Source organism: Syngnathus typhle, linkage group LG19 (assembly GCF_033458585.1).
Source record: "Syngnathus typhle isolate RoL2023-S1 ecotype Sweden linkage group LG19, RoL_Styp_1.0, whole genome shotgun sequence".
Taxonomy (NCBI): domain Eukaryota; kingdom Metazoa; phylum Chordata; class Actinopteri; order Syngnathiformes; family Syngnathidae; genus Syngnathus; species Syngnathus typhle.
Genome location: NC_083756.1, coordinates 8,019,051 through 8,030,708, shown reverse-complemented (window position 1 = coordinate 8,030,708; position 11,658 = coordinate 8,019,051). Strand labels below are relative to the sequence as shown.

General features: G+C 42.3%; 2 protein-coding genes across 2 annotated transcripts in view; both read left to right on the top strand.

Moving 5' to 3' along the window:
• Positions 1 to 289: 289 nt before the first annotated feature.
• LOC133144016 (involucrin-like) lies at positions 290 to 2,659 on the top strand. Its single transcript, XM_061266364.1, has 5 exons — positions 290 to 322; positions 603 to 836; positions 905 to 1,135; positions 2,306 to 2,407; positions 2,579 to 2,659. The coding sequence occupies exons 1-5, from the start codon at positions 290 to 292 to the stop codon at positions 2,657 to 2,659; spliced, it is 681 nt and encodes a 226-aa protein (XP_061122348.1).
• Positions 2,660 to 4,170: 1,511 nt separating this feature from the next.
• Positions 4,171 to 11,658, top strand: part of LOC133144015 (centrosomal protein of 63 kDa-like) — a 70,270-nt gene continuing 62,782 nt past the window's right edge. Inside the window, exons 1-3 of the mRNA XM_061266363.1 lie at positions 4,171 to 4,402; positions 8,720 to 8,804; positions 10,706 to 10,787. Of these exons, the coding sequence (XP_061122347.1) occupies positions 4,171 to 4,402; positions 8,720 to 8,804; positions 10,706 to 10,787 (399 nt within the window). The remainder of the gene's footprint in view (positions 4,403 to 8,719; positions 8,805 to 10,705; positions 10,788 to 11,658) is intronic.

Below are 11,658 nucleotides of genomic sequence, written 5' to 3'. Positions count from 1 at the left end.
AAAACAACACGTTATATGTGCTTTAAATCAAACTCCTGAGCTGACTCAGTAAACCCAAAAGCCACACACTAAAAAGTTTTTTGTGGGGAGATTTAAAGTTAGTGGTGTACTTTGTCTTCCTTCCATCACATGTCTCGGTTTTCTTCTAAGACGCTTGGAGCGTTGATTTGAGATGGGACCGAGCAAATCCACGGTTAAACCAAGCCGCGACGGACCTCTGCAATCTAACTAGTTGGCTGTCATTAGCTGTAAACCGACAGGTTCTCATCCAGATTACAGAGGGATTAACATGGATGAATTCAAGATGAGTGTTCTAGAGCCGGTTTAACTTTCTCAACCTCTCCCCTTGAGAGGTGAGCTGTGGCGGGATTCTTGCTGTAACACCGGGATTAAGACCGGTTTCACCTCCTGGCTTCCCTTCTGTCATTATGACAAGGGTGACTTTAGAGTGGCAGTTTCTTCACTCTTTTAATTGCATTTTAAACAACTTGCGCGACGATCTGCCCATTCCAGTTATCCACCTTTATCAACATTTGTCTTCCCCGCATAATTACAACACCGGGATTTGTTCTCATCTGCATGCATGTTCCGTTTGCTTTCAGTTTGCAACATCACAGAAGGAGTTAGCAAAGCAGCAGGTGGAGGATCTGGATCTCCTCCGTAGGCAGCTGAAAGAAGCCCGGGAGGAATTAAAAGGGGCCTGCCTGCAAGCAGAGGAGCAAAAAGAAATGGCTGGGATTTTTAAACACAAATACACCGCCGCAATGGAGAAGGTGCATAAGGTGCAAGGGCAGGTGAAACATTTGCTTGAAGAGCTTCAGTATTCCCAGCAACAGGTGAGAGATGCTTCATTGCATTGTGTAGTGTTTGTTTTCACTCAACAACTTTTTTTTTTAATCGGCAGTTAAGAGAGTCCCAACAAGCCACCCATTTAATGGACGAAGAACTATCGGAGCTGAAGCGGCGCCACCACGACAAGGTGGGCCAATGGGAGAGCTCGCAAAAAGGCCTCAAGCAATTGACGGACGAGCTCCACGTCAGTCGAAATCTGCTGACTGAGAGCCGGCAAACGGTGCATCACTTGAGAAGCCATGTGTGCAACCTGCAAGGGCAAGTGGACACACTCAAGGAGCAGGTCAGCATTTTTTTTGCATTCGATCTGTCATGCCCTGACCTCAACCCCATCATTTAAATTTGTATTGAACTAGAACAAAAGTAGAAGAAGAAAAATATCGGCCCACATTCTCCAAAACTGCTTGCACTGTGCCGTTGTGAGTGTGAACGCTGGCACGTGCCACAAATTCTTTTACCCACTCTTTTTCTGCCCCCCCCCCTCCCCCTTTCTTTTAATATAACTACGTCACGCAACCGATGAATCATCTTTATTACGGAGAAATTTAATTTGGATGAACTTAACTGCTGCTGCCAAGGTCAGACGGGAAGAATGTCATTTTAATCCAATCAACTTTAATCTGTTGGTTATAAAAGAGTTAGGCTGCTGAAGAATGGCTGTATCTCAAGCGCTTTATTACGCCGGCTAATGACTTTGATTGTGAGGCGCCTATCAAGAGGTTAGGAGTTCTTATGAAGCTTCTGGATACTCCTACTTACTCTCTGCACTGTGCTTGACACAGCTTGCGCTGTGGGCAGAAACAGATTACAAAAGGGAAATATTGTTTATATCTCATCCAAAAAGAAATTTGAGAAAAAGTCACACGTGCAGTTGTTCACGTTGGAAAAAGCAGTCCTCATAATTGACTTAATTTGAGTATGTACATTGCTCGCACATGATTAAAATGTGATAAACTGATGTATTATTTTTAATTCCCCCCACAAATTGTTACATTTGATCATATGCAACCAATCTAGTTCAAATTACCATAATTTTCGGACTATAAGTCGCGGTTTTTTTCATAGTTTGGGTGGGGGGGGGGGGGGGCGACCTATACTCAGGTGCGACTTATATACATATATATGTTTTTTGGGCATTTTATGGCTGGTGCGACTTATACTCCGGTGCGACTTATAGTCCGAAAATTACGGTAAATGAATTCAAAGGATTTTTTTCCCCCCAGTATACACTGTATGTGAAGGTTTGCTACAAGCAAACACGGTTGAAAATGTTGACAGGGATCTTTTCTTTCCCTCTCGTACATGTAGTGCTCCAAGTTGAGTGCGATGCAACAAAACACATTTCCAAGGGCAGCAAAACACTGCTTTTCAGTGTCGCGATAAGCAACTCTTTGACATATCCTCGCAACGACTTTTTCCTCTCGTCTTTATCTCTGCTCTCCCCTGCATGTAGAAAGTCGTGTTGGAGTGTGACCTGCGACTTTATCAGCAGAGTCACTCTCACGTGAACAAGGACTACCTGAGCATGCAAAGTAACCAGCAGAAGCTGCAGAAGGTAAGGCGGCTATTATCATCTCCAAATATTAACATCCACGTTCCGTGTTTTTGAGAGATTCCAAAATGGACCAATGCATATATCTCTGTAGGTTGCAGCTGAGCTTGTGACAGTGACAAATATAGTGATGTACTCACCTTTCGTGTGTGTATGTGTGTGTGTGTGTTTTAGCGCTGCAGTGAGCAGGTGGAGCGCCTTGTGGAGTGTGAAAAGGTTATTCTACAGATGAAATCAGAGCTGGAGAGACAGTAATAATGGCATCTATATGAAAACTCTTGCTGATCCCAGTTCTGTCCTTGTCCTTCTTCTATTGCCCTTCCCATCCCCCCTTCTGCTGCTTGCCCCCCCCTCACTTGCTACTTTATAGTCTACTTACCAAATGGCACACGATAGTGGACTTTATGAAGCATGCTAAATTTAACATCATCTCTTTCAATTTTTTTTTTTTATTCTGAGAAGCCGCTATGTGGTTTAATTTCTCATTTCAGTGTGTTAGTGGGGACTTGGTGCCCCTTTGCTTACATTGCTGTTGGGGGGCATTTAAGGCTTTTTATTTATCTTCTCAGAAAGCAAGACCAAGCCAGCCTGAAGCAAAGTCTCGTGACGTCCTGCCGTGCACACCTAAAGCGGCGTGGATATTTGGAACAGGAAGTGGCACGACTGAAAGAGGAAGTTGCGCACTTACAGCTTGAGCTTGCAGACAGGCAAAAGGTATTTCTGCTGATGGACTCGCATCAAGTTGATTCTGCACATTGTTTCTTAAGAATTTATATCTATAAATCTATATATCTATATATCTATATATTATTTATATATATAACATTGTCTTAATATAGTATTGAGGCCAAATGTGGGAAATGGATAATTAAAGACTAATAGAGACGTCCACACACGCACACACAAAACTCAGCAATCATGTGATTGTCTCATGCTTGCCTGCCAGAAACAAATTGTCTTGTTATTAATTAAAGTACTAAACAGTGCCAAAGCTGGCGAAATTGACTTCAATTACGGGCTCAATGGGACACTTAATATTTAAATGACTCAACGTGGCGGGGCCCGTAGCCTGGCAAAGTGCCAACATTTCTGGCAGTCATAAGTATCACATGCCAGTGAGTGTGTTGTGCGTATCCTTGAATTGCTGTGGCGTATTGGTGGAAACATTTATTGGTGTGTCCTCTGGCTCAGCACAAGTGAAACAAATGTATCCTATGCACACACAAACACATTCGCACAAGCCCGTATGAGATCATAGTTGTTGTCTCGGTGTCAGCACAAAAGCAGTTATTCAGACTGCGGAGTTTCATGTAATGAGTTGTAAGGACACGTATTAGGCCCATGCATTATGTATATATTCCTGATCATTCTTTATCATGACTAAAATGTATGTAATCACACATGAGCGGAACTCTGTTCTATTATGAACACAGCTACTGCGGATTGAGTGTGTGCGTGTGTGTGTGTCGGCAATTAAAAACATCTAATTAATCATTATGATTAATCACACTTTAATCTCATATTCTAATAAAAGTTCCCAAACTAAGACTTTGAGTTCAAGGAAATTACAAAATTAATAGTGCATGGCTGATTAGTGGAATACACCAAGGAAAGATTCTAAATTTTTTTTTTCCAGGTGAGTCTGTTTTGCCCTATATTTGACAAAGAACATTTAGTCAAGCACCAATCCCAAAATGTATTATACATACACAGTGCTCTAAGTGTAAACACCATTATTGTTTATAAAAAAAATGCTCTAGGTGTGCATGAATCTCCTCAGTCAGTCAGAGGAGGCTCTCCAGGAAGCCAGGCAGGAGGCCGCAAGAAGTTGCAGAGAGGTGGGCGTTCAGACGCAGGAGGTACGAAGACTGGAAAACGCGATACGCAAAGAGGAGGAGAACCTGAAAAACGCTCGCAGGGAGAAACAGAGTCTGAGCACTCAAGTCAGGCAGCTGAGTCAAGAGCTTGAGGAGCTGCATTGCAAACACCAAACAACAGGTAGCGGTTTCACAATGTGACACTTGGATTATGTCGACAAACATGTTTGACTTTTTATTGTTAAAATGAAGGAAGTTGAATGATGAGAGATTTTGCAACGTTGGCATTTCTCAAGTCAGTGGCATCCATATTTGGCTCCAGAGTGAATCTTGAGGCACTCCACATTTAGGGTAGAAGTGGCCCTAATGGAATAGATTTTTTTTTTACATGCTCCTTCAACAATTTGTAGAATGTTTTGTTTTTTTAGTGTTCATTAATTTAAACAAACACCATTCATTTCAATAAAATACCCCAAAATTTGTATCACATTTTTTAAAATATTTATATATATATATATATTTTTTTATACACAATTATAGGTATAGTAATTGCTAATTATATCACACGCCTCACAACAGCATCCGTAACAAACGCAATTTGTCATTTGAGGGAATCCTAGAAGTCGTTTGTGATGACATTTTGCTGTCTGCACACAACTTAATGCGAGTTAACTCTTGATGGGAAAGGGGAGTTCATTTGATTTTCTTCCTTTTTACTTTTTCCAACTCCTGCTGAAATTGTCGCCAATCAGAATCCACGCAAATGAAACCATGCGGTGTTCATCTGCCTTGTGCTCCAGAAGCTCGCTGCTGCTCGCGCCCTCCGTTGCTTATCTCAAATTACCCGGCAGCGCCTACAACCGTGAGATTCGGTTGCAAGCTGTCTGCACGTGAACCACACACACATATACTGTGAGAAGAGGTTTTATTTAATGGCGTCTTTAGCGCATGGTAATGATGTGTGTGCATGCATTGCAATGGCCTTTGTAGTCATGTGCTGTTGCAGGAATAGCGATGTATGGCTTTTTTCTCCGGGCCCAGAAATGTCTCATTAAGAATTAACGTACACATTTTCGGTCATACTGGGCAAACACCTCTCTCTTGGCTACGCGTGCACGTGCGCACACACGGGCAGGGAAAAAAAAATAACAGCCATTTTTCCCCCACTCCCACCGCTTTAATTAGCACAAGCACACTTGCTCTCGGAGGTACAAACGCACACATCCACACAATCACCTATTGTCCGCCGAGAGATGAATCTGAGGTCTCTGTCTGTGGCAGCGGGCTCGCTAGCTGAACACTGCTCATTAACAAGATGGAGACAGAAAGACAACGCTGTGCGGCTTGGCCTTTGTCTGTGATCAAAACGCGTGCCCCCCCCCCCCCCCCCCCCCGACTCTTCCCTCAACACAAAACCGCATATTATGCTGCCTTCATCCTCCGCAGACACAATCTAGCAATATAGGGCGCCTTTGTAATGACTCCAGAAGAATAAATATGTATTGGAACAAAACACAGGGCATTGTTTACCTGGTATGAATGGACTGGGATGCAGCATTTACTGCAGACCCTTTTATGAACATGAGACCCGGAATAACTTCATTGAACTGTTATCAGAACTTTGTTTTCTTGCTTGATTAGAGCAATTCAAGTCAGAGCTCATCTGCACATATGGGAATGTAGTCCAGAGCGTGCCGATAAAACCTTTATACTGGATGTTGTTTAGTTTTTAGTAACAACATGAACCAAAATGCAATATGCATTTTTTTTTCTCCCCCCCCACACTTTCCTTTTTTTGTACGCATGACAAAACATGACGAAATGACTCCACTGTGCATGTGACAGCATATATTTGTATGCGTGTTTTCTTCTTTATGATCCCTGGGCACACAAGTGCACAGGCCTCTCTCCTTCAATTCACCTCTATTACTAGCGATAATCCCATTTCACATTCTATCGATCCCCCAAACCGTTGTTCACCGGAACCGGCAGCAAATGGTGGAATTTCTCCCCATCGCTTCACCGCCGTTGTTCTTTATTACACAAAGAGGCCACCCCCTTTTTGGGCCAGAGCCTGCCTTGCAGAAATATGAATTATAAATGTATAGCTAATAAAATTGAGAAAAAAGGGAGGGTGGGGGGGTCACAGAGAGATGGGAAAAGAGCGAGTGGTTGGTAGAAACATCAGAGAAAATGACTCCTTTACAAGAGTCTATTGATCAGTTTCTATCAAAGGGGGATGTCAGACATGAGATTACCTGGCAGTTTGAGCATTAGGTGCCGTGTGTTATAGCCCCGGGCCCTTGTACCGCTGCCAGAGGATTGTAAATAAAGCGGAGAGGAGAGAGCAAGAGGGGAGTTTGTTGGGGCGGATGCTTGTGGGAGTTTTCCAATCCTATATATATGTGTGTTATTTGTCTTTGAGAGGCAGCGTGGTGTATTTGTGTGTCGAACAGCGTGCGCAAAGACACCTATTGGCTTCTACCCGAAAGCAGTGTTGCAAGTCCGTGAAAACTTCTGAATCATAGCGAGAGAGTCTGGGGAGGCTTTGGGTCGTCTCGCGGGAGCACCTTAGCCCGCTACGAATCCCGCAACAAAGCCAAAGGAAGCTCCTATGAAGCCTTTTGAATCTTTTATGAAGGCCCGGCCCTGCCCTGCCCAAACACTGGCTCGAGGTCGGCTGGGTTCCCCCCCCCCCTGTCATGTTAAAGGTTAGCTCCGAGCGCTTGGTAATCTGACCGTGGATCTGCGATGCCACATGACGACGGCCTTTGAAGCTCACGCAGAAGGAATGAGGAGAGCCGTGTATCTTTTAGACTAATGTCATACTTGGAGAATGTGAAGCCAGTAATACAGGGTCAAGAAAGTGAGAGTGTAAGGAGAGCTAAGATCTTAGGTTGGGGGGTTTATGTCATAACGTTACATGAATACACTAAAAGCAGCTCATAAAAGATTGTCAATCTTGGATTATGGACTAGTGCTCCAGGTACCCAAGTGTTGTGGAGTCCAAAATGCTTTGTGAATTCTTAGTAGAGGAAGTGCAGTTATTTGTTATTAGTATTATTATTAAGAGTAAGTGCAGTTATTTATTATTGTTATTATTATTAAATCATTTTGCATGCTTTAAGTGTTAAATTAACATATAATTTGGATATTTTTGAGAAAAAAATAAAGAAATAGAAAATAGAATTTTGATCATGTGTAACCAAAAGTGAAGTCGTTTTTTTCAGTACGTACAATAGAACCTACAGAGATGGACTCGTGGTTTGGATTTCGAATGTGAATGGTTGTCCGTGTATATATGTGACTGTGTAACCAGTCCCCAGTGTAGTCTGGCTTTTGGAAAATGGATGGGCGACATCACAAAAAGAGCAGAAATGCACATTGAAGGTCATGACGTCGCCATACCTTGCCATATCTCATATCTACGTCCACGATAAGTGTTTGGACCAGTCGTTGCTGCTGATTGCTCCATCCACAACCTCATAGTACTTTTCGCTGAGTTAAAGCTCCAACCTCGATCTCAAACTCTCCCGTCTCTGCTTTATTGATTATTGAGACTCAAAGCAAACGTTCACCTTGAGCCGAAATAGTCAGCAAAGCACACATGCACGCATTAGTCGTCGTATGTGTGAAGCATTAACTATTAAATATTTATTCGCGATGCTTCATTTTCTCCAGGAATCCAATTTTGATGGTTTCAAATCTTCCAAATCATAAATTAAACATATTTTATTAAATGTAGATTTTTCCACCTCTCTTGCTATGTGGTTTGAGGTCTTAAATCAAGTCTGTTTGCCTATCGCAACATCGCGCCGGCACTAAAAGCATCACATCAACTGCTCTATTCCACATACTCTAATACACATTCATTTTCACAAAGTCAAGGTCCGGCCTGTAAATATTCGGCGCGCGCACACACACCTCTGCATATAAAGCGCTCACTTCTCCTCAATATTCAGCAGCCTTGGCCACTGACGGCTGACAGTTTATGTTGTGTTCAGTGAATACTGAATTTAGTGAAAAGGTTTTAAAAACCTATGAGGCAACATTGACTCACAAAACAGCATAACCCGCACAAAAAATAAGAGGGCTAAAGGATGAAACTTTGAGCCACAACTGAAAAGGTCTTGCAAGGCAAAGGCAAGCAAATCAAGGAAGCTGACCGGTGGTTTATTATGCAGCCACTCAGTGTGCTGCGCCACTAAGTGTGGGACAATGGCTTTTTATTGCATGTAGACGGAAGATGGAGCTGGAAAAGGAACATGATTGAAGCGCTGCAGTGTGTGAGCGCTAATAGTGTGGTCAGGGTAAAGAGTGCCATCTATTGACAAAGCAGGAGATGCCGCCTTTTGTTTCGTTCAAAATGGATATATGTGTGTGTGTGTTTGTGTATATACATATGTATTTATAGATATTATTTTTTTTATTATTAATTATGTTCTGAATTGTACCATATCCGTCTTTTAATGCCTCAACTTTCTTTATTCCTGCTCAGTGGAGGCGTTGACAGCCCGTTCAGAAGAGGCAAAGCGCATGGTGGCCTGTCTGAATGAGGAAGAGAAAGCAGGAAACAAAGCACGGTAGGCATGAGAAACTTCCTTTCCATTCCCATTCACCCCCTTGTGCATGCTTGTTAATTTAAAAGTTCATTTTAGGCAACACACAGTAGGCAGTTCAAGTGAATGTGCAGAGACTTAACTAAACAAAATGGTCAAAAATAATCAAACGATTAAAGCCGAGCATCAATCTCATCATGCAAGTTGCATTTGAATGTAACCTGCATAATGAGACACACTGGCTGCACAGTTGTGAGTGCACAGAGTTCAAAGTTCAGAGGTGAGGCCCCTAGTTGACCCCGACGCGCCGCTAAGAGCTGTGGCGATGACATCAGCAAAATATGAATTGCGTGTGTGCAGGAGTATAGATGTGTGTGTCGTTGTGGTTGTGGCTTTGGCTTCCACATGACCTCGCTGCAACAAGAGTGTAAGAGAAGCTTGTGGAACTTTTCTTTTTTTATAGTCAATCGACAATTTAAAAGTCAACGTGGAACCTTTCTAGGTTTTCATTGTGAATGATTAGACGTTATTAGGTTCCAAGCAATTTTAGGTGGCGCAGGGTGAAACAATCGCTGCGTCTGCATCTTACATTTGGAGAGCGCCGCTGTTTACGGTTAACTCGATATTATCTCATAAGTGCAAAGACATAAAAGTCGTTTTTTTTTTTCTTCATTTTTAAAGCAACAACACCATGTTAATGGCTTCCATCTGTGCAGTGGGAAATCCCCTCCTTTCTCCATGGGATGCCTCCGTCTCCTTTCCTTTCTCGCTTTGACTCTTTTCTTCCTGTCATACGTTTTCTCCATGGAGCAATCTATCAGCCGTACGCTTTCCTTTTTTGTTTTGGCTGTTCTGCTGTTGTTTTTACCACTGCATTATGCTACTAATCACTCACAAACATGTTGTTGCGTGCAAACATACTGTGAATCAAAATCTCATTGTTCAGATTTTTTTTTTCCGTTCATGAGCAAAAAGAACAAATCGTTTGACACCCCCACCAAACCGATTGAATTATTCGACCTCTATGACAATGCCAAGCATTACTTTCCAAAGGGAGAATTTTTCATGTGCTCTTCTATTGGATTTTGTTGAATTTGGCAAATGAGTATACGAGTCCATTTTCCACTTCGCTACTTTTTAGATTTTCGAGTTTAAGTGAATAAAAACAAAACAGTTCTATCATGTAAATCAAGTCCTACAGCTTTATCGTTGTAGCTTTAACACTGTCTCCCCTACTCTTTTGCTGTATTACTTTAACAGAAAAATCCATAACAAAGTAACTTCACATCACTATCCCAAAGCTGTTTATGCTCGGAAACACATAATTCCTTACAATCTTGTTGTTTAAGGCTTTGGGTGACTATTGTGGATGCTTTGTTTTGGTGTGGCCGGTGTTGAGGCCCACTGATCGGCCGCAGCCAGGCTGCGGAGGGAGGTTAGTGGAAATGGTAATCATTTGTTGTATTGATCCTGCTGTAGCCCGGATAGCTGGCGAACACACACACACACTAACTGACTCACGTACACACAGTGGACGCACAGTAGTGTGGCAGGAATGGACCCTTTGCTATTGATCCCCATCACATTCTCTTAGCTCGACTGCCACACACACAAACGCAGACATTTTACCCAAGCAAGAATTGACTCAAACTTCATGGTGTCATCAATGTATACTTTATTTTCTGTAAAAGTTAATGCATTTGGAAGAAAATAAATGACAAAAGTCCTTCGATACGTGCTTTACCTACCAGTGGACTGCCCCCCGGACTGGTCACCAGCCACATTGACAAGACAAATTGTGCATTGACTTCATGTCTCAATACTAAAATTCACTTATAAAAAATGGAAAAATTGCTAGAAATTTGTATTAGCATTCATCTATTTAAAATATTATGATTTTGTGTGTTTGATTTGGCTATGTGTAGTGTCATGGCGCAGAGACTGGAATTGGAGGTTGCAGAACTCAAGAAGAAGGCTGACGTCGCGAAAAGGGATTCACAAGCCCAGGTCGGTGAAAACAAACGTATGCACACCCATGAAGGCATCAAATACAAGAATAATGTATGGCGCTCATTGAAAATCAAATGGATGTCATGTTTCCTCGGCTGTGTTTTGTTTTTTGAGTCCTTCCTCACCTTTTGACTCAAGGTCTCCCTCGCCTCACCTGCAATCTTTCCTATCTGGTTTTCAACCTTTTTGATGATTAGTGGCATATATCCAGCGCTAGAGCCCGGATTATCTAGTCCAAAAGAGGGAGGGGTGCGTGCCAGGTGATTTGGAGAGTTCATTCTGGGTGTAATATTCCCTGATGTTCTGACTGCAAGCGGGAACAATCTTAGAGGGAGAGCGGTTGTCAAAGCTGAGCTGGCAGAATAGATCATTAAGGGCAAAGACTGAAGCCATGTTCATTTAGATTCGACAAACTTTAAATTCTCTCTTAAGCTGCTGTCTTGGATTTTGACTTTACATTTGGTTCCATATCTATCCTTCTTTTGTGCTCAGCTTTTTTTTTTAAACTCTGCCCTTTAGAATAATGCAATTCATATAAGTTGGCTCACACCTTGTCTTCTCATAGACAGTGATTATTTCATGTTGAACCACTCTATCCAATTAGTTGACAGTGCACGTCAAAGAATGTCTAGGAGTAAAATAGACATAAAATTAGTTTTTGCTGTTTAGACAACCATTGTTCTGGCGAGTTTAATCAATTGCATACTTCTCGATTTTTAAGGCTTCTACTTGTAAAGGTGAATTACGTGTGTGAGTGTGTAAAGATTGTGTTTTCTATATTTTTGCGTTTGATGGCCGCACCTGCACTCAAACACGGTGGGTCCCCTTTATCTCCACTCTGCCTTTCATCATCTCAGCGGCAGGTGAG